The sequence below is a fragment of the Orcinus orca genome, chromosome X (genome assembly GCF_937001465.1).
Source record: "Orcinus orca chromosome X, mOrcOrc1.1, whole genome shotgun sequence".
NCBI classification, from domain to species: Eukaryota; Metazoa; Chordata; class Mammalia; order Artiodactyla; family Delphinidae; genus Orcinus; species Orcinus orca.
In genome coordinates, this window is record NC_064580.1 from 93,149,303 (window position 1) to 93,169,973 (window position 20,671).

Here is a 20,671-nt window from a genome sequence, read left to right on the forward strand (position 1 = left end):
CCTAATGTGGGCCACACATTCAGTGCACAGAAAATACCTCCTCGGTGAATAACTGAAGCTAAGAAGGAGAGTTTCACTGTATTTTTTTTTTTACTTATAAACAGCAAACATTTATTTTTCACAGTCCTAGACGCTGGTTAGTCCAAGATCAAGGCACCAGCAGCTTTGGTGTCTGGTGAAGGCCACTTCCTGGATCATAGATGGCAACTTGTCAAGATGTCCTCACATGGTGGAAGGGGCAAAGTATCTCTCTGGACCCTCTTAAATAAGGCACTAATCTCATTCATGAGGGTTCCACCCTTTTGACCTTGGCACCTCCCAGAGACCCCACCTTCTAATCCCGTTATCTTGGGGATTAGGATTTCAACACATAGATTTGGGGGGAATGCAAACATTCTCTTTAGGACACCTACCCAATTTCCATACTGCCCAAAAATGTGCCATGTGTAAACCCAAATAAAATCACATCATTTTCTTACTTTAAAAAGTTCAAAGTTTTCTGATTGACTGGCAGAGAACTTTTCATCTTCAACCTTTCTCTCCATAACCTATTCCACATACTCCATTTTTCATTTCCATCTCTTCTTTTTTTTAAGTTAATTTTTATTGAAGTATAGCTGCTTTACAATGTTGTCTTAGTTTCTGCTTTACAGCAACATGAATCGGTTATATGTATACACATATCCCATCTTTTTTAGATTTCCTTTGCATTTAGGTCACCACGGAGTACTGAGTAGAGTTCCCTGTGCTATACAGTAGTTTCTCAGAAAGAGAGTTTTAGATCTGATTGTCCAAAGTAAGGAATTTGATTTCTATCTTACATTCAACAGTAAGCTTTTGGAGGCTTTGTGCAGGAAAATGACACCATCAGGAAGAAACTTTCAGTTACTTTCTGGAGGAAGAACTGGAGGAAAGAGAGACTGGGGACAAGGAGAGAAGTTAGGAGGGTGGTGCACACTTCTGCTCCGAGTAATGGCAGGCTAAGTCATTTGCACTCACCATCGCAAAGAGGACAACTAAAAAATACTGGGTGAAATGTGAAAAGAAATTATCTTCATTAAGTGCTAAGAAACTCTGAGGCTAAAATCTAGAAGAAAGCAAAAACCCAAATAGGAAAGCCCAGCACTCAAAGCCACTTTTGCCTGAGGTCATTAGGTGGATCCAGAAGAAAGAATTGTGACACTGAGCTGTGGTTTTGGCGGCCTGATGGGAAAAGAGACCAAAAGTTGAAGTCCTCACCCCCATTGAGTAGATCTGATAAGCCCTCCAGCCACTCTAAGCTGCAAAGAAGTGGCTACCCCTTTGGGATAATGGTGAACCAGAAGCAACAAGCCCTGGCATGGACTTGCAGTCTAGGTATCCATCACCAGAGTGATCCGAGGAACTTCAAGCCCTGATCTTGGATTAAAGTGGTCTTGGACAGGTAGTGACCCCAGGCATTTAGCAGAAGCAGGTGAAAATGCTCTCTGCAGGAAGGTTCTGTCTTCCCATGCCTGAAATCAGTCTGATAAACAATTTTTCAATAATATATTGGCACATAGATTAGTGGAGAAAGATATCAAAGATAAGTGGACACATAAGCAAAAACAATACATTGTAAGTGACAGCCCAAAGAAAAAATAGACAATGAAAACAAATTCACAGATATTTCAGATATCAGAATTATGAGACCCAGACTATAATCACTATGGCCTACTATAGTTCAAAAAATTAAGAAATAAGCTTTAAAATATTTTCAGGGAACAGAAAATCCTAAAATGTGGCATAGCCAATTTGAAAAAGAATCAAATAGGACATCTAGGACTAAAAAAATATAACGACTGAGGGTTCAATGGATGCGTTCAACACAACGCTAAACATAATCATTAGGTGATGATAAATGCGATGAAGAGAAATAAACCTAAGAGAGAATTATTGAATTAGGAGACAGATCAAAAGAAATCATCCAGAATTCTGCCTGGAGAAGTGAATTTTATGAAAAGAAATGTAGGATAAGAGACACAATGAATAGAGTGAAGAAGCCTAATATACATTTAATTTAAATCCTAGAAGGACACGAGTGAGAAATGGGAAAGAAGATGATGGCCAAACATTTTCCCAAGCAGATGAAATGCACCAATCCACAGATACTAGAAGCTCATTGAATTCTCATCAGCATAGAAAACAGAAATTCACTTCTAGACGCATCATCATGAGAGTGCAGGACATCAGAAAGAATGAAGGCTATGTTAAGGATCCAAGTGAGAGATAATGAATCTTGACCTTGGGCAGGAGCAGAAGAAATAAAGACAAGGGCATGGGCCTCTGGACGCTGGTCTTTAGAATACCTTTTTCTCAGACTTAGCATGAAAGACTATTTTATAAACATTATCCATTCCATCCTTCATTAATAAAAAACATTTGCTACCAAATCTATTTCTTAGAGCACCCTGACACCTAGGAGCTGTTCAAATTGTCTTAGTCATACATGGAAGGTCGTCACCCTATAAGTATGTCATCTCATGGGCTATGACAGGGGTGAGTATTCTCCATAGGAATTATGAAGGTTAACTTTATGTGTCACCTTGACTGGGCTAAGGAAGAATTTCAAGTGCATGAACCTATTCCAGGAGCTATTAGGTCTGGAAAAGCTTCTCTGTGGACCTGCAGATCCTATTTAGGAGTCAGCTATGGAAATGAAGTCAGAGTGACCCTTCTTGTGTTCCATTTAATGCAAACATGAAGAGAGCTTCTTTCCACTGAAATGCACTGTTATGGCACCTTGCTTATACACAACTTCACTTTGAATTTACTAAAAATAAATGGAAACGCTTATTTCACCTTGAGGATTATGTGTGGATCTTAATTGACAAAATGTACTCTCTACCCCATCCCACTGATCAGAAAATGGCCAACCTCCTCCAGAGGACTAATAATAATAATTTAATCCTCACTTCAGCTCTGTAAGGTAGGTATTATTCTTCCCGTTTTCCAGCCAGGAGGGGAGATGATATAGTAGAAGTCAGAGCTTAGACTCTGAAGCCAGACTGCCTGGGTTTGAATTTCACCTGTGTCACTCACTAGCCGTGGAATCTTAAGCAACTTACATAGCTGCTCTGTGCCTCACTTTCTTCATCTCTAGAGTAAGATAATAATAGGACTTCTTTAGAGGCTACAATGAGTTAATTCATGGAAAGCACCTAAATTATTATGGCCAATCATACAATCAGTGCTCAAAACATGGAAACTCTTCTTCTTCTAGAGTTACGTGGCCATTTATTTTCTGGCCACTTAATACGATGAACGAGAAGGAAAAATATGGATCACTGAAGCCGACTAGAAGAAGAAACATGGGTCATGGGCGCAGCCTGGCCTTATTATCCATAGCTCCTGAGATGAGCTGTGTGACCCTGACTAGGGGCAGGGAGAGGTGTCTACAAGGGTTCTCCAACCCTTGCACTCCAGGGGGAGCCAGTGCCTAAGATATGTCCCAAATGAGTCTGCCCCAGCTAGAAGCTCCTGGAATCCCGGAGATGAGAAAAGGCCCTTTCCCACACAGGCTCCAGGAAGCGTTTAGAACCCCAAAGAATATACAAATTACTAAGCTCAATGAGTCACAATAAATTCACTTTAAAAGTACTACTTTACCCTCTTAATTTACAAGTGGCAAGGGATGAAGCATCTGACTGTTCATCATAGTTTTTCTTTGGGAGACCTGAAGCAGTTTCTGGCTCACCCAGTAGGGGTGTCAAACCCCTGAGTGACATGGAACCACCGTATCACCTTACCTTATCACTTCTAATGGCTGGACTTTGTGTTCCGTTGTCATCACAGAATGTAAGTGGTTTCAACTATAACTTTGTTCAAAGCTCTTAGTCCATTTCAAACCAACTAATGTTTCCCCTTTACTTTTCAGTTAAGACTCTCAAGTAGCTCCTAGAGCAGCTTCAGCATTTATACCTTTCCGTCAGCAGCTTTGTCTCAGATATTCATGTGGATACAGCCTTGTTCACAGTGGAGCACAGGGCAAAATGCAGAATGTCTTTGTGTTTCTGATTTACTATAATGAGGGATAAGTGTGCTTAGGGCAATCACTCCCATGGAGAGCAAAGTGGAAGTTTAGCGGAACATAATGTGTGTTGACTTGAGTAAGCCTCAGTCCCGTGCCCCTCCCTTGGGGTTGGATTCCAGTTTCTGACTACCCAAATGTGTTCACAATGCACACTGGGAGATGTAGCCCCATCTGGCAACACTGGAAATAAGCAAGGAGTCATAGGGCCCCTTAATACAGAAATATTCCCCTGGTCACTGAGCTGGTGAACTCAAGGTGATGCGGTATTCCTCCAGTCCTCATGATAACAGTATTTATTGAGAAAGCACCATATGCCAGGTCCTGTGCCATGCAGAGCCACACACACGGTCTGCCCCTAGGGAAACGACTCTTTAGTAGAAATATAGATGATGAGCCAAGGAATTCCAAAACACATGATATACATAAGAGGGGCTCCTGAACCAGGCTGGAGGGTTTGCAAAGAAAACTGGATGTCTGGGGCAGGAGTGAAAGGAAGTATTAATCTTCACACTTTTATGTCTTTCCCTCAACCCGGCCATAATTTATAGACAAGTCCTATTTTCTGAGTAAAATATAAATCCAACCACTTTCTAACACCTTTGCTTTTGTCACTCTGGTCCAAGTCCCCATCGTCTCTCAGGTGGACCACCCAATAGCCTCCTAATTGGCTTCCCCACTTCCAGTTTTATATCCTGTGGCAAATATCATAGATTAGCTCACTTGACTCCATTACAATCCCAATCACAGCAGGTAAGGCTTGATCAACGTTGCAAGCCAAGTCTACATTTCCTGAACTCCTGCCCTTATGGCCTGGATTGCACACATAACTTAGCCTCTGCCAAGCAGATAATAAACTCCCATGAGAGTTGGTAGGAGCAGGAAGGTGGAGTCTATGCTGCTTCTGGGGTTTCTGGTTTCTCTCAGTGAGCATGGGCTCAGAAACTTTCGCATCTCCTGCAGCAGTAACAATAGAGGTCCCAGGGTACAGTTCCTAGTTTTGTGGGTATCAAAAGGCAAGGCATGGGACATCAACTTTGTATAGACGGAGGAAGGAGGCAATGTAGCCTCAAAGCCAAAATTTGTGATGCTCTCAGCAGAAACAGAGTGGTCCAATGGCTTCCTCACGTTCCACCCTCCTGATTGTACCAGTTCTGTGGTATTATTCAGGAAAACAGTTTTGGAAATTATAACTACTACTTGAGTTAAACCAAACACGACCACCCCCCCGTGCAAAAGTCTCTCGTGCTTTTCCCTCATACACCCAGGTATTTTGTAGGCTCTTGTAATTTATTTATGCATGCCTGTTTTTGTGCTTTGTAAAAGTGGCCTCCTATAGAATATATTCTTGTGTGTGTCTGTTCTTTTCTATTTTTTTGGCTTGATACCTTGATTCATAAGATTCATCCAACTTGTATGTAGCCAAGTTAGTTCGTTTCCTTTGCTGTATGACATTCCACTGATGGACATATCACTGCATATACCTACCCAACTAGTTTCTGAACTTGGGTTGTGTCCACTTTTGGACTATTACAAACAATGCAGCTCTGGGCATCCTTGGCCTTGTCATCTGGTTTGCATGGGCATGGGGTTCTCTAGGCGAAGCGCCTAGTGGTAGTATTACTGGGTCTAGGGTAAATATATCTTAAACTTTGAGGGATACTGAATATTCCCGTTATTCAGTTCTAAATATTTCTTGATTTCCTTCAATCCAAGGATTAGTTAGTAGTATGCTATTTTGTTTCCAAACATTTGGGTGTTTTAAAGCTATCTCTGTGTTATTAACCTCTGCGTTAAGCATTATGAGCAGAGAGCCTAGATTTCACACTAGTGATCCTTTGCAGTTTATTGAGGCTTCCTTTTTCTTCTTAAGGTCTATTTCTGTAAACGGTCAATAGCTCAAAAGAATTTATGTTCTCTGTTTGTTGGGTATGAAGTTTTATATTATCTAATAGCTCAAATTTATTATTCTGTTTAGGCCTTTGATATCACTGCTTATTTCTGTTTGCTTGGACATGTTCTGAGAGTGGTGGGTTAAAATCTCCAGCTCTCATTGTTAACGTATCTATCAGTCCCTACAGTCATAACATTTATCCTTGAGGTTTAAGCTATCCTGCTACGCCACCTTCTGTAACTCCCTCACGCTATCATCCACTGACCCTAGCCATCGACTGCTCTCTGCCCCAACCTACCACCGTCCAGAGGACTCCAACTTCCATGTCAATCACTCAACAATTGGACGTTCTCATTTCCAGTGAACATCTGTACAACATACTAGCCAAACTCTCTCACAGACACACTCTGGTTTATTCTTCCCTAAACTACTCTACCTCTCACATCTAAAATGAAAATATCCCAGTGTTGGACTGCAAGCCCCTAGACATGCTGCTCTCTCATTCTTCTACACTCTCTACATGTGCTCTTTTATCTCACTGAGCCCTCCTATTCCTTGGCCTATTTTCTGCACATCTGCACTCTCCCTCTTCTGTCTCTCCCTCCTGTCACCATTGACTTGGTTTGGGGTTTCTCCCTATTTTTTTTTTTTATGGCCGTGCCACGCAGCTTGCTGGGATCTTAGTTCCCCGACCCGGGATGGAACCCGGGCTCCCGGCCACTGCCGAGTCCTAACAACTGGACCGCCAGGGAATTCCCTGGGGTTTCTCCTCTTTCCCTGCTCACACTCAGGCATATTAAGTTGTCAATACATCAACCACCGCTTATTCTTCTACGCTTATAACACCTTCTGTATCTCCACATCCAGTTATCACCCATAGCCAATCAACTGTTGACTTTCAGTTCTATACACTTCTTCATGTGTTTCCAATACCCCTACCTTAGTCTAGGACTTCAGCATCTCTCACATAAATCACTGCTTTAATGAGCACTCCATTCTTGCTCCTCTCTGATCCTTTCTTCACATTGCTTTCAGAGTGACATGTCTAAAACACAAATTACTTCCCAAATTAGAGCCCCTTGATGGCTTCTTGTAGCCTTAAGAATGAAGTCTCCACTGCAGTCTCTGGGGAAATGCAAATGGCCAATAGACACATGCAAACATGTTCAACATCACTAATCATCAGGGAAATGCAAATCAAAATCACAATGAGACATCACCTCACAAAAGGACACACGTAACAAATTTTGGCAAGGATGTGTAGCAAAGGGAACCATCCCACACAGATTCGCAGGAGTGTAAAGAGTTGCAGCCACTGTGGAAAACAGTATGGATATTTCTCAGGAAACTAAAAATAGTTTTAGTTTGTAGTTGTTAGAACTACCATACGACCCAACAATTCCACTCCTGGGCATCTATCTGTAGAAAACAAAAACACGAATTCAAAAAGATGCATGCACCCCAATGTTCATAGCTGTGCCGTTTACAGTTGCCAGTGTATGGAAGCAATCTGTGTCCATCAGCAGATGAATGGAGAAAGAAGATGTGATGTATATATAGAATACTAATCAGCCATAAAAAAGGAATTTTGCCATTGGCAGCAACATGGATGGACTTGGAGGGTATTATGTTAAGGGAACTAAGTGAGACAGAGAGAGACAAATACTCAGTAAATTAAAAAGAATTAATAACTGGCTGAATTAATGGACATAGAAATGAATGTAGAAGAGACTTAAGAAAGGGTAAGTCTTCAACAACAGACATGCTGCAGAGAGCAGAGAAAGGGCAGGGCTTATTTGAATACCACCTAATAAGTTGGTATTACTAGGTCTACAGAGCTAGTGGGCCCTTTTGTGTGCGTCTTAAATGCCAAGTTTATTGTGTATGCAGTAGAGTCATCAAAATTTTCTTACAGGAATCTGGCATGGCCAGAGTTGGGTTTTAGGAAGGTTGACTTAGCAAGTACATGAAGCATGTATCTGTGGGGAAAAATATGGAGGTAGGAGAAGGTTAGGAGACTAGCGCAAAGTCCAGGCAAGAAGTAATGAAGGTAATGATACTAAGAGTTGGCAAGAATGTGGAACAAATAGAAATCTCATCCTCTGCTGTGGGGAATATGAACTAGTACAACCGTTTTGAAAGATAATTGGTGTTACCTAGTAAGGTTGAACGTGGGCAGACCCTACGACCCAGGAATTTCATGTTTAGGCCTATACTGTAGATCAGGGTTTCTCAACTGTTGACATTTTGGAAAAGATACTTCTGGGCTGTAGAGAACTGTCCTGTGCATTGTAGGATGTTTAGCAGTATCCTTGTCCTCCACCCACTATATGCCAGTAGCACACCCTCAGTTATGACAACCAAAAGGTTTCCAGAGGTTATCAAATGTCTCCCTGGTTGGGGCGGAGGGGTAGTGCGTAAAATTGCCCTCAACTGAGAAAGTAGAGAAACTCTTGTATGTGGGCATACGGGGATATAATGAGAAAGTTTGTCGCAAAATAATTTGCAAAAGCATAAACATGGAAACAAGCCACATGTCCATCAACAGGAAGGAGACACACTGTGGAATTTTCATATGGTGGATAAGTATACAGCAATGAAAAGTGATTACTACAGCTGCACACATCAACATGGATAAAGATCACAAACACAAAACTGGGGAGGTAGAGAAAGAGCAAGACAACTAATACATCTAGTATAATTAGATCTACATAAAGTCCAAAATGGACAAGAAATAACATTATTTAAAGGAACATTCCTCTGCAGTGAATGTATAAAAATGTGAATTATTAACAAAGTTCAGGATCGTGGTTACCTCTGGGAAGGAATGAGGGGAGGAATCTGGAAGGGCACAGGTGGACTTCCAAGGCATTAGCCGTGTTCTAGTTCGCAAGCTTGGTGCTGGGTACACAGGTTTCTATATTATTATGATATACCTTACATATATGCTGTATTATCTTCTGTATACATGAAACAGTTCATAATTTGTCAGAAAGTGATGAGGTCTAAAATAAGGCAGGAAAACGGAGAGAAAGGCAGCAGAGTAAATAATTGGATGAGAGAAAGAGAAAGACAGGGAGAGAGAGGGAAGAGTCAACTTTTAGGTACCTCTTCGAAACGTTTTAAACTCATTTTCTTCATAGATTTGGGGATGAAATCAATTCCTTATCTATAAACACACATAATTCATTGCTCAGACTTCTAAGAAATGTACATTTTATGCCTCAAAGCCGATCCTACTATATGATGTGATTCACGGGACTGGATAATACCACATTTCACAAAACACCATTGTCTGAGAATCCTGCCCTGTTAGACTTGTAAACGGGTTCTCATTTGTATTCCTTGGAGTTATAAGCATCTGAAACTAGGCGGCTTAGAGTAAAAGTGATTCTTCATCACTAACTTTAGTGTCATTAGCATATCCCTAACTGGGACAGAACACTGTTTCCAACTCCGGCACCCACCCTACCCCTCTGTTTTTCTCCCAATGGTCACCTCTCAGGTAGTGGAATAAAAGGAGAGTTTTTGGATCAAATCCTTTCAGAAGATGGGGCCATAACCAAGGAAAATATCAGAATACCCTAAGCTTTCCTGGACGAGGCAGAGAGGGACAAGACAGGTCTTTTCCTAGAAGAAGCACAAAGTTTTCAAGGCAGAAGGACTCACTGAAAACATATTTTACATATGAGGATACAGAAAAACCCACAGACACCCAGAGAAGCAGGAAATGCAGGATTTGTCCTGATTGATTTAGGGACCGTCTGTCAGAGACTCAAAGAAGCCTGATATGTTAGAGCTACAGCAAACCCTCAGAGCAGCAAGCCTGAGCTTCCTCCCTCAACATGAGAGGCTTCAGGTGCATCCATGTGGATAACGTAGCCCACTTGTCCTGTTACCTGGATACGCAGCCTTCACCTCGTAGATACCTCTCAGCCCTGAGAGTATAACACTGACAGTGCCACTCAGCCCTCAGAAGCACAGACGCAGTGAAGAGGAACACACATGTCTCTTGGGGCTTGGGACATGGGGCCACCTGGGGAGTAAATTCAGGGCCCTAGGTAACTGGAGCTCGGTAAGGGCCAGGGACATGGACTCCGAGCATGCACCAAAACAGGCTTATCTCAAAAAGAGGTGTGCATGCGTTTGTCTAAAGTGAACCTCCCGGGACTTCCCTGGCAGTCCAGTGGTTAACACTCTGCTCCCAATGCAGGGGACACGGGTTCCAACCGTGTTCGGGGATCTAATACCCTGCATGCCACACGACGTGGCCAAAAAATAATAATAAATAAATAACGTGAGCCTCCGAAAATTCTTCAGCCCAGGTAAAGGCCTTTAATATTCACTATTAACTATAGTTAATACGCTAACTATATTAACACAGAAATACACACACACACTCCCTGCCGGCATGGCATGAACCATAAGGAACCAAACCAATTTGACGACTTTCCAGGGACCCTACATGGATAAATTTCTACTTGGACTGTTCTTTCATTAAACAATGGTGACAAAAGGCCTTGTGCCTTTTGTTGTTGTTGTTCTAGCCATGAGGAATACTCTGTGTTACTACATGATAACGCATTTTTAAATGTCAACACCAGTGACAGGGGAAAGGGTTGTGGATACCTTACACTCACTTCACTTTAACAGACCTTTATCAAGCATCTACGAAGAAGAAAACACAGTGCTTTAGGAGAGAGAAATCAATAAAAGCCTTTACATTCCGAACAAGTCAGAAGCTCACACTTTAGGGAGCTGGGGAGATACACGCATAAATAAATAATGTTAATCTACTCTCCATACGCGAGGAACTAGCATAGAAAACAGAAAGCGGTATTGATGCTAACTAGCAAGCTCTCAAGCAGCCTTAACTGAATGTAGAAATAAGGCCTTCTACCCTCAAACCCCTGGTCCTCCCCTTCTCTGATCCTCTGCTCTGCTCAAGTACCACTTCACATTTTTCCCTTAAAGAGGTTCCAGATACTAGGCCCATTTCCTCTTTTAATTTTCTTTAAATTAGGACATATTTCAGATCTCGACAAAGGTCTGAAAATGCTACACCCATGCAACCATCAGCCGTCTTAAGAAACATAAGCTTACAAATAAAATTGAAACCCAGTGTACCTCTCCCCAACTGAATTCTCCGTCTTTTTCTATAGATTTAACCACTGTCTTAAATAAGTTTATTGTTCTCATACACACCTTTCTGCATACTACATATGTATGCATTACTCCTATGTATGCCTTTTACTACAAATAGATGTATCTATAATCAACCTAGTAATTTTGCATGTCTTTAAACTTCATATGTGCATGGTATCATAATGCTTTTATCGTTTTGGAACTAGGTTTCTCCTTTATCTATTCATCCCTTCCACTACTGAATCTTTGCCCCTTGTTATAAGCTGAATTGTGTCCCCGCAAAAGACATGTTGAGGTGTTGACCCCCGCAACCTGTAAATGTGACCTTATTTGGAAAGAGGATATTTGCAGGTGTAATAAAGATCAGATGAGGTCATACTGGATTAGGGTGGGCCCTTAATCCAATATGACTGGTGTCCTTATAAGAAGAGAAAGAACACAGAAACAGAGACACAGGGGAAAACACTATGTAAAGATGAAGAAAGAGAGTGGAATCGTGCATATACAAGCCAAATGAGGCCAAGGATTGACAGCAACCACCAGCAACTAGGAGAGAGGCATGGAACAGATCCTTCCTCCGAGCCTCCAGAAGGAACCAACCCTGCCGATACCTTGACCTCAGACTTCTGGCCTCCAGAACGGTGAGAGAATAAATTTCGGTTGTTTTAAGCCACCTGCTTTGTGGTAGTTTGTTACGGTAACCCTAGGAAACTAACACATCCCTCCCGGAGGCCTTTGTGTCTCAGGCCCCTGAGAATTCTAGTGTCTTCCTCAGTCCAGATCTTACCATCCTGTTCAGTTTACCTGCAATAGTACCAAGTCAGTGAATTAAGGCTGGTCCTACTGTGGGTGTAGTTAAACGTTTCCCCCATTGCTCTAAAGCAGCAGTTCTGAAACTTTAGTGTGCTTCAGTAGCACTTGGAGGACTTGTAAAAACCTGATGGCTAGCAGCCTACCTTCAGAATATCCAATTCAGCAGGTCTGGAGCAGGGTCTGAGAAGTTGCATTTCAAACACGTTCCCAGCAGACGCTGATGCTGCTGCTCCATGGCAGGCCACTAGCACCATCTGGTCTCCAGGCAAGCTAGGTCATCCATCAGTTTCTTTCAGTAACATATACTAGAGGCTGGGCCACCATCTCTATTGCCACACAACTTGTTTATAATCTAATATTTCAATTTATTTGAGGCTGCTATAAAGGGATGTCAAACAGGCTTACCAAATAGTTGAAAGAAATCCCTTTCAATGACAGTAAGGTGGGTCGAAATAAATAGAACCAAGATACACTGGAGTCTGTATTATTTATGTAAAAAAAACCCAACTCTGCACCTTATTCATGTCAAACAAGCTTTTATTTTCAATGTGAACAATACTGTCAAATTTATCTGTCAAAGGTAAGAATAAAGTCAGATGTCAGTTAATATCATTTTGGGATGTTGAACTTTGAAACAACATTTGTATTGTGGGCTAATGAAAACTAGAATATCCGTGAAGAACAAATTCTTCTTTTCTTTCGCTGTCCACTTCTTTTTATGCCTTCCAACTGTAGGGTGGGAGAAGAGTCAATTAACAACTGTACACCAATAACATGCACCAGGGACTTTCTAAATAGGAGTCAATACTATGAACATCTATTGGCTCTCCAAGGAGAAAACAAAACGTTTTCTTCTTGTAACCCAGACCCTTGGTTGTCAGGGTGCACATCATTTCATCACACCAACCTCATCTCTCTCTTGCCCACCACTATAAATGCTAGCTTTTGTTCTTGAAAGGCCACTCTGTGATTTAAATGTCTTTCCCCTTAAGGGCCTATGCTCCTTACACAAATCATAAATCCCTTATATTCCCAGACCTCTGGTTTCCGTATCTGTAAAATGAGAAAGAGGCTGTTATCAAACATCCGCAGGTGTAAAAATTAAGAAAGGGAGAAAGAAAGAGTGTGATACTGTGAGAGAGAGAGAGAGATGAGAGAGAGAAAGGAAAAGATGAATGGGTAGAGGAAAAAGAAATTTAGATTGAATTACCAACTCAGTGATAGCCAATAATCTTACTATGGCTAATTTTCTTTTCTTTTGAATAAAAAATCTAAATTCAAGTAATATTTGTGAATTACTCATGAAATGCAGTCTTATTTGAAATCCTTAAATTTTTACTACTTTGTAAGTCAAATCCTTGACTTTTTACTTTCACCTTCTCAAAGGCATTGTTATTCCAAGAGACTCCATTTCTGTGGCCACGTGATGAAGGTACAGCTAGAGCACAGCTTGGTCGCTTTAGCTGCTTCTCCTCGTGGCCACTCTCTAAAAATATAGGTCTCTATATTTTAGACCTCTAAAAAAATATAGGTCTCTATTTCCAGGTCTGATAAATTTCCCATCTGTAGTAGTCTTAAGGCTACAGGACAAAGGACTTGTGGCTGTAAATGAAACACATTTCAGAACACACTTCCTTCTATACCATCAAGAATACAAGTACATTAAACTGTATTTCCAAAATTAAACTTCACCAATTTTTTCTTATTTACTTTACAAAAATTATTAAAAACATGATAGATAGCTAGTGAGAAGCAGGTGCATAGCACAGGGAGATCAGCTCGGACCTCTGTGACCACCTAGAGTGGTGGGATAGGGAGGGTGGGAGGGAGATGCAAGAGGGAAGAGAAATGGGGATATAGGTATACTAGAGCTGATTCACTTTGTTATAAAGCAGAAACTAACACACCACTGTAAAGCAATTATACTCCAATAAAGATGTTAAAAAGATAAAAAGTAGATTAAGGATGTAAACAAAACAAAACATAAAGCTGTTATTAACAGGTATATGTCAGGAATGCTTGCACTATACAATAATACCTGTATTCTCCAGAGCTGCCCTCTGCTGAGACCATATCCAGTTTGGGTCCTTCTTCTGGTTTCTCATTTCCATCCTCTTTCTCTTCATCAGCGTTTTCATACTGATGTTCACTCTCTTCTTTAGTGTCGAATGATACAGACTTTGGCATCACAAGGTGGTGGACAACATTTCCCGATTTAAAATCAGCAGCAGAATCTAGTTCTCTGCCCTCGGGAGGATCTGGAGAAGACAAATATGTCAGAAAATAAATAAAGAAGTAAAAAGAATAGCTGGTCATGTTTCTACTGGTTGATACAACACTTCATGGCCCTCATACTTCTGCTGCTTGACAGTTTTCACAACATTTTCCCCCTCTTTCCAGTAGATCTCACACACTGTGCTGCTGATTACTTCTGGCCCTTTGGAGAAGGGATCGAAATCATCTGATCCTGAGAGCTTTTTTGTATGTTTCTGCCAGAACGTCACTGGAAAATGTTCGCCCGATTTAAAGACAAATTCTACGGCGAAGCTCATTGATTCCTCAACCACTGAAAAGTGCCCCTGTGCCGTTTCATCATTTTCTCAGGTCATCCTACTGAGAATCTTTACGTTTTTAGAAGCCTGTCAGCCAAAAGTGAGGTATGCCATTTGTTTGCCCCTCGGGTGGTAGAAGGCAGCATACTTTTTCTCAAGATCCTAAAGGTCTTTAGAGAATTGGGCTTCTACTTGTGCATATCTTGCCTGAAGGTTTTTGAGAGCTTTGACCCGCTGCCTAACCGCCAGAGGCCAGCGCTGAGCGCGGCCTGCCTTTGAGGCCGATGCCCCAGCAGGGGCTGCAAGGGCCTGAGGTCTGGGCCGCCCCTCGCCCGCTTCGGCCCCGTCGTCGGGTCCACATGCCCCAGCCTCCCGGGACTCGGAGGCATCAGCCAGGACCTCGCCCGCCCAGAACTCGGCCTCCGCTGCCGCCGCTGGTTCCTCTGCCTTCTAGGATGCCACCCCCTCTGCAGGCTCCCGCAGCTTCCAGGGCGGGGTGCCCTCTGCCTGGTACTCGCCTTCCACCATCTGGTCCCCTCTCTCTCCCGGCTCCCTGGGCTCCCAAGAGCAGCGCCTAACCACCGCGTGGCCGGCGTGCGGCCGGCCAGGACTCGGTCGTTATAACGAATACGGGGTCTAGAAGGGAAGGGACCGAAACCGCGCGGTGGGGAACTCACAGATACCGCGACCACTTCTGCGCCCTCCTCACCGTCCTCCTCCTCCTCTTTGTCCACATAATTCTCGTCCTCTTCCTTGTCTCTGTCTCCCTCCTCCGCCTCTTCGTTCTTCTCCTCGTCTTCTTCAGCCTCCTCCGCCTCCTCCACTTTCTCCTTCTCTTCTTCTGCCTCTTCCTGCTCTTCTACCAGCTTTACACCCCAGTCCTCCTGGACTATGGGCTGGGCGCCCTGTTCTTCCCAAAGGGCTCGCACTTCCGCCAGTAGAACCCTACGGGCGGCTACCCTGCGACCCCGTTCTGCCGGCACCGCTCCTCCTGGGACTGATCCAGGGATGCTGGCCATCCCACTGCCTGCTCTGTTCTGACCACGTGTGGCTGAGCCCCGCTTTTCTGTGGCAGAGATGGCAGGAAAGACGCACCAGTCAGTGCCTCAACCCGAGAAGCGATCCGGCTGCTAGACCTAGTTGGCAAAAATGGCTGCTGCCGAGCTAAGTCTCGCTGCTGGCAGCAGAGCCTGCTGGGACGGGGTGGGTGAGGGGGGCGGGGGTGGTGGGAGGCATCGAAGATGGCGGCAGACAGCGGAACAGTCTGTGATGGTGGCCTTTGGAGGACTTGTGAAAGGAAGGGTGGGGGGGTGGGGCCCGAGGAGCAGCCAACCATAACTGTGCCTGGGAGGCCGTTGGACAAGGCGGGAAAGAATCTGATAGGCAGTTGACAGGAGCCAGAACTTCAAAGGGTCAACAGAGAACTGCTTCCACCCCACCCCCCCATCTCCCCCCCCTCCGTAGGGAGCTCTAAACTCATTGGCTGAAAGGCGAGGATTGACATGTCTGCGATTCAATGAAGTTTCAAGACCCAGCTTCTAGAGTTTGAGACCTTCCTCCCTTTCCTTCCAGGACCTTGGAGTCCCCAATTACCCTTTAAGCCCATGCATATCTGGTCCTTTTAATTTTACCACTGCCAGCAAAACTAAAATGTCCCCATATAGAGGCACTCTGCTGCACAGGGTGAATTGTTCCCTGATTTCCATCTGGAGATGGCTGGTGCCAATAGGGGCAGAGTCATTAAAAACTGTATAGTTAATATGTCAGCAATAGTAAAAAACCTACCAGAAGAAAGAGAAAAAAAGAATTTGGACATTTTAACATTATTAAAGCTAGTTAGGAAAAAGGTGAGGTGAAATGGATGCACTCAGAACAGAAAGTTGCAGAAGTGTTAACAACAGGAGCTGGAAAGAATTTAATGAACTGCTGCTAAATTAGAAAGGAACAGGACCCTGTAGTTACAGACACCCTTCCACTCCCCACCCCACCTCTTGTTTGTAGAAGAGCTATAGCCTCCCAAGCCTTCCCTGAGTTCCAAAGAGCAAATTTAATCAGAGAATTGAGAAAATGCAGAAAAAAAGGAAAACAGTCAAGCAAGACAAAATAATAATAGTTTGGCCATATGACAAAGTCATGGACCCATAGTTCCTTCTCAAGGGCTATAGATAATAATCTGAGCCATATCCTTGAATTGTTTTGCAGATACTAAAACCTCCACCGGGTGGAAGAAGTTAACTGTGTGCTGAGCACAAGCGAGTAGATCCCAGACAGGTTGAAATCAGATTGATGATGTTAATTCCCCAAATACCACCCTGTTACCTCATCACAAACTAATGACAAGGATATCATGTAGGATATCATCACTACCCTCTCCCTCACCCTGCCTTTAAAAATCCTTCCCTGAAAGCCATTTGGGAGTTTGGGACTTTTGAGCATAAGTTGCCCACACTCCTTGCTTGGCACCTTGCAGAAAGTGCTGTACATTCCTTAACCACAACTGGCTGTCAGATTAGCTTTGCTGCACGTTGGGTGAGCAGACCCAAGTTTGGTTCAGTAACATATTCACTTCAACGCTCCAAAGAATGAACAAAGAAAGTGAGACTTATTTTAAAGGACCAAGATAAGCATGATAGCCGTGGAAAGGCAGGCTTTCTAGAATGATTTCTGAGTCAACAGTCCAAGACTTTTTGCTGCATTCAGCCCCACTTAGCCAAGATCTCAAGTGTACACCATTCTTAAAATTATGAAGGAGTCATTAGGTCTTTTATACTGATTCCATTTCCTGTTGTTACTGGGCAAGCACCAAAACAATTCCTGATGAATCCTCTCGGTTCAGACATACTCCTCCCTGTCCCCATTATGTAGGAACAACTCATATCTCTTCATGGTAATCAGGGTCAACTTGCCCCCTCCAATATAGAAATCTGCTTTATTTGCCTGCTGATCCACTGCCACGAGGAGACTGAAGTGACCAGATGGTCGCTGTAGCTTCAAGTTCAGTAGAATCCAACCTGTATGCCTTACCAGAAACAGTCTGTCTTGAGATCCAGAACATTGAATACGGCAGACCCTAAAGTTTCAGGGATGGGAAGCACACATTCTGCAAGTGTGCTACAGGGAATGATGGTGAGAAGAACTGTTGTAGACACTCCAGAAAGAAAGGATGGACCCCATCCTCCCAGCTAAAATTTGCTTCAGATGTCAAGAGTGCTGACACCAAACATAACACATACTAAGACGGTAGGACAAGGTTTATTCTTTACATAATAAGGCTTTCAGGGAAGAGCAGGGAAGCCTTCCCAGACTGCTCTGAAAACTGCTTGAAAGAGTGGGAAAGGAGACTGATTTCAGGTTTTTGTTTCAGTTAGGGGTGGGGCCAGGGTGAGTGTTCTGGTGCAGAGGTAGGGGCTTGCATGGCTTGAACCTCCTGCTGGCTTCCAAGAAGAGATTACCTGGGATTTCGTGTCAGCTTACCCAGCTGTGGGGTGGAGGGGTAGAGGGAAGGCTGAGTCCTAAAAGTCCTCAGCACTCAAACATCATAAAGGAATCAGACTCATTTTTACGTGAGCCAATCTGATTTTCACTCCTTGGTTCCCAGATTCATATACAGTAGATTTGGCGACATAGTGTCAAATATCAGTTTTTGATTCAGTGCATATACCAGATCCTTGAGGAATGTGTCCCAACTATGCAGAGTGTCGTACCTGCACTGCTGCAATAGCTGAGCTGCTCCACCTGGTGGAATTAAGCCAACCAGAAAGGAGATGTTGTTGATCGGATATACTCCTCCCCCTTGAGCCTGAATGTACCCGAAGGCCAGTCTGTCATCCATTACAAGAGTACAAGGAAGTTTAGACTGATTCTCTTATCTTCCAGACCTTGTGCCACCTCATTGGCTATGAGAGCTAAAGTTACAGGTATGTTTCTGCCATTGTCTCCAGGGCCTGGACGCTGATGCCAGGGCTATGGAACCAGGTATCTCCCCAGGTAGAACAGCCCTCTTTGCCTGGTGTCTCTAAAGGTGCTCCAAAGGGTTGCGTCACTTCCAATAACTACAGGGGACAGTGCAGGATTTAAAACATTACCCCTCCTCCCAATGGAAAGACGTTCTGTGGCCCACTCTCCAACACAGACAAGCATATAACCTAAAGGGTCTTCTTACACTTGATTTGGATCACCTTTATATTGGTTTGGTAAAGCCACATGGGCAGTGTTGCTGAATAAATGCAGCTTCAATATCCATACATGCCTCTGGTGCCATGGATGCATCAGGAGAACCATGTGGACTTGTATCAGTAATAATGAAACCAGGTTGTCCTGGTCAGAGTGTTTCTATGAGGGGGTTCGAATTTAATAGCCATGGCCATGGAAGATTTTCTGTTCCCATCTATGTGGATGGAAGGACAAACCTCAGACAATTCAGTCAGCTGCTACCGCCACTTGACTCAAGTGGGCCGTGGGGATATTTGCCAAGCCGTGGTGCTGGATTTAGGGGACACAAACCCGATTCCCATCTCTGCACCTGCCAGCTTACAAGGAGTTCCACTCCAGATACTGAGATTGTTGTTTTCCTTCCATGGCCCCATAGTCTGCTTGTCCTAATTCAGTAGTCAGTACTTCTCCCGTTGACCCAGCCATTTCCCACGTGCATCCAGACCTATCTGGATGTTCCAGGAGTGACATAGGCTGTGGCACAATGGTAGAACTTTCAATGGTCTATTGACCATCACCTACTGCTGCCTGAGGGAGCCACCACAAGGGTAATCTAGGTTTCACAGATTCCACCAGTGGATCACTATCCCTGTGATCTGTGACCCACAATGTCCAATGACTGGAGCCAGGTAATAGTAGAAGCAATAAGCTGGAGTCACTTTCACCTCGTTCTCTGACTAAGGTCAGTGAAGGAAGAAAAAAGAAAGAAAGAGGAATGGTTGGGGATTGTCGGTGTGGAATCACTGATAGAGTGAAGTGATCTCCCTGTCCTGACATCCCCCAAGCAACCATTCCCTTTAGAAAGGGAATATTCCTGGGGAATTCCCTGGCAGTCCAGTGGTTAGGACTCAGCGCTTTCACTGCCCAGGCCTGGGTTCCATCCCTGGTTGGGGAACTAAGATCGCACAAGCGTCAAGGCGCAGCCAAAATACAAAAAGAAAGGAAGAAAGAACGAACGAAAGGCAATATTCCCTTGCTGGGAACAGCCTCATATAGTGACCCTATAGTCTCACTGTGATGTCTAGTCTGGCAGTGATTATTCTGGCAGCACGGCCTGTCCAGCAATCTTTTATAGTCAAAGCTTTGAAAATCCACTCGACTTCTTGATCATGCCAGCCACCAGAGCATGAAAAGGGGCGTGGAATACCTATGAGTGTCATGCCCATCTCTGCCTGTTTTTTCAGTCCTTGAAATTTCAGCCGTTATTATTTGATTTATCCTAGAGGTTTTGCTTCCATCCAATATGCTCTTGAGAATGTTGACCAAGGCTGTAAATCGTGAACAGCTCTTGTCTCTCTAACTGTGCTCCTCCAGTTCTGTCTGGCTGCTGGTTCTCTCCATGGAATCAGCTTCTCTCAAGTCATTACGGAGAATAACGGGTTGGTCAAAAAGAGCTGTACTCTGTTTGGAGTGAGAACCAGAAAGGTATTCTTCATTGGCACACACCACGGCACTTCCGGGGTGCTCTGGCGGTCTTGCTTGAGTCTCCTTCATCATGAATGGCTCGCACTGAAAGATTACAAGTGGCCAAAAGCGTGGCGGAACTTAGATTCAAATGTCGCCCTGGTGCTGCCAGAATCTGCTGCTCACACAGGAATGGCAACTTCGTAGCCAGAATAGGTTTCAAAGGTTATTTGACACCAGAAGTAGACACCGGATGGCAGAGCTCAAAGTCCTGTCACCTGCTGGCAGGTAACCCAGATGGAGGCCTTTTGAGCTCATTCGATTCTGGTAGCAGGGCCACTTGCCCAGTCCGACAATCAATCATCCCCCATGAACTCCAAGAGACAACTAGGCTGTTAGCTAGAGCCCAAGAGCCAGTGAAAATACAGCATGCCTGCCCCTTAGGAGCATTGTCTAGGGCAAGGAGGGCAGCTTTTAATTCAGCCCATGGTGCTGACTGGTCCTCACTGCAGTGGGTCCTTTATGATTGTCATTGAGGCTAAAGGAGTGCTGAAGCCCGGGGACACTATAAGCTTTTATTGTGGCCAAGACACCAGTAAGCCA

The 20,671-nt window shown here is 43.8% G+C and overlaps 1 protein-coding gene across 11 annotated transcripts in view; it reads right to left on the bottom strand.

Annotated features, from left to right (window-relative positions):
* Window positions 1-20,671, bottom strand: part of LOC117198559 (cilia- and flagella-associated protein 251-like) — a 92,922-nt gene that overhangs the window by 41,719 nt on the left and 30,532 nt on the right. Inside the window, exons 4-5 of one of the 11 annotated variants that reach the window (XM_049704434.1) lie at window positions 13,939-14,158; window positions 12,417-12,629 (exon numbers count right to left, since the gene is read on the bottom strand). The exons of 8 other annotated variants lie outside the window; for them this stretch is intronic. In XM_049704434.1, the coding sequence (XP_049560391.1) occupies window positions 12,617-12,629; window positions 13,939-14,158 (233 nt within the window). In that variant the 3' untranslated portion in view covers window positions 12,417-12,616. Of the gene's footprint in view, window positions 1-12,416; window positions 12,630-13,938; window positions 14,159-20,671 lie in introns of those variants that run through there. 2 more of the 11 variants (XM_049704433.1, XM_049704446.1) reach the window with 2 other exon arrangements.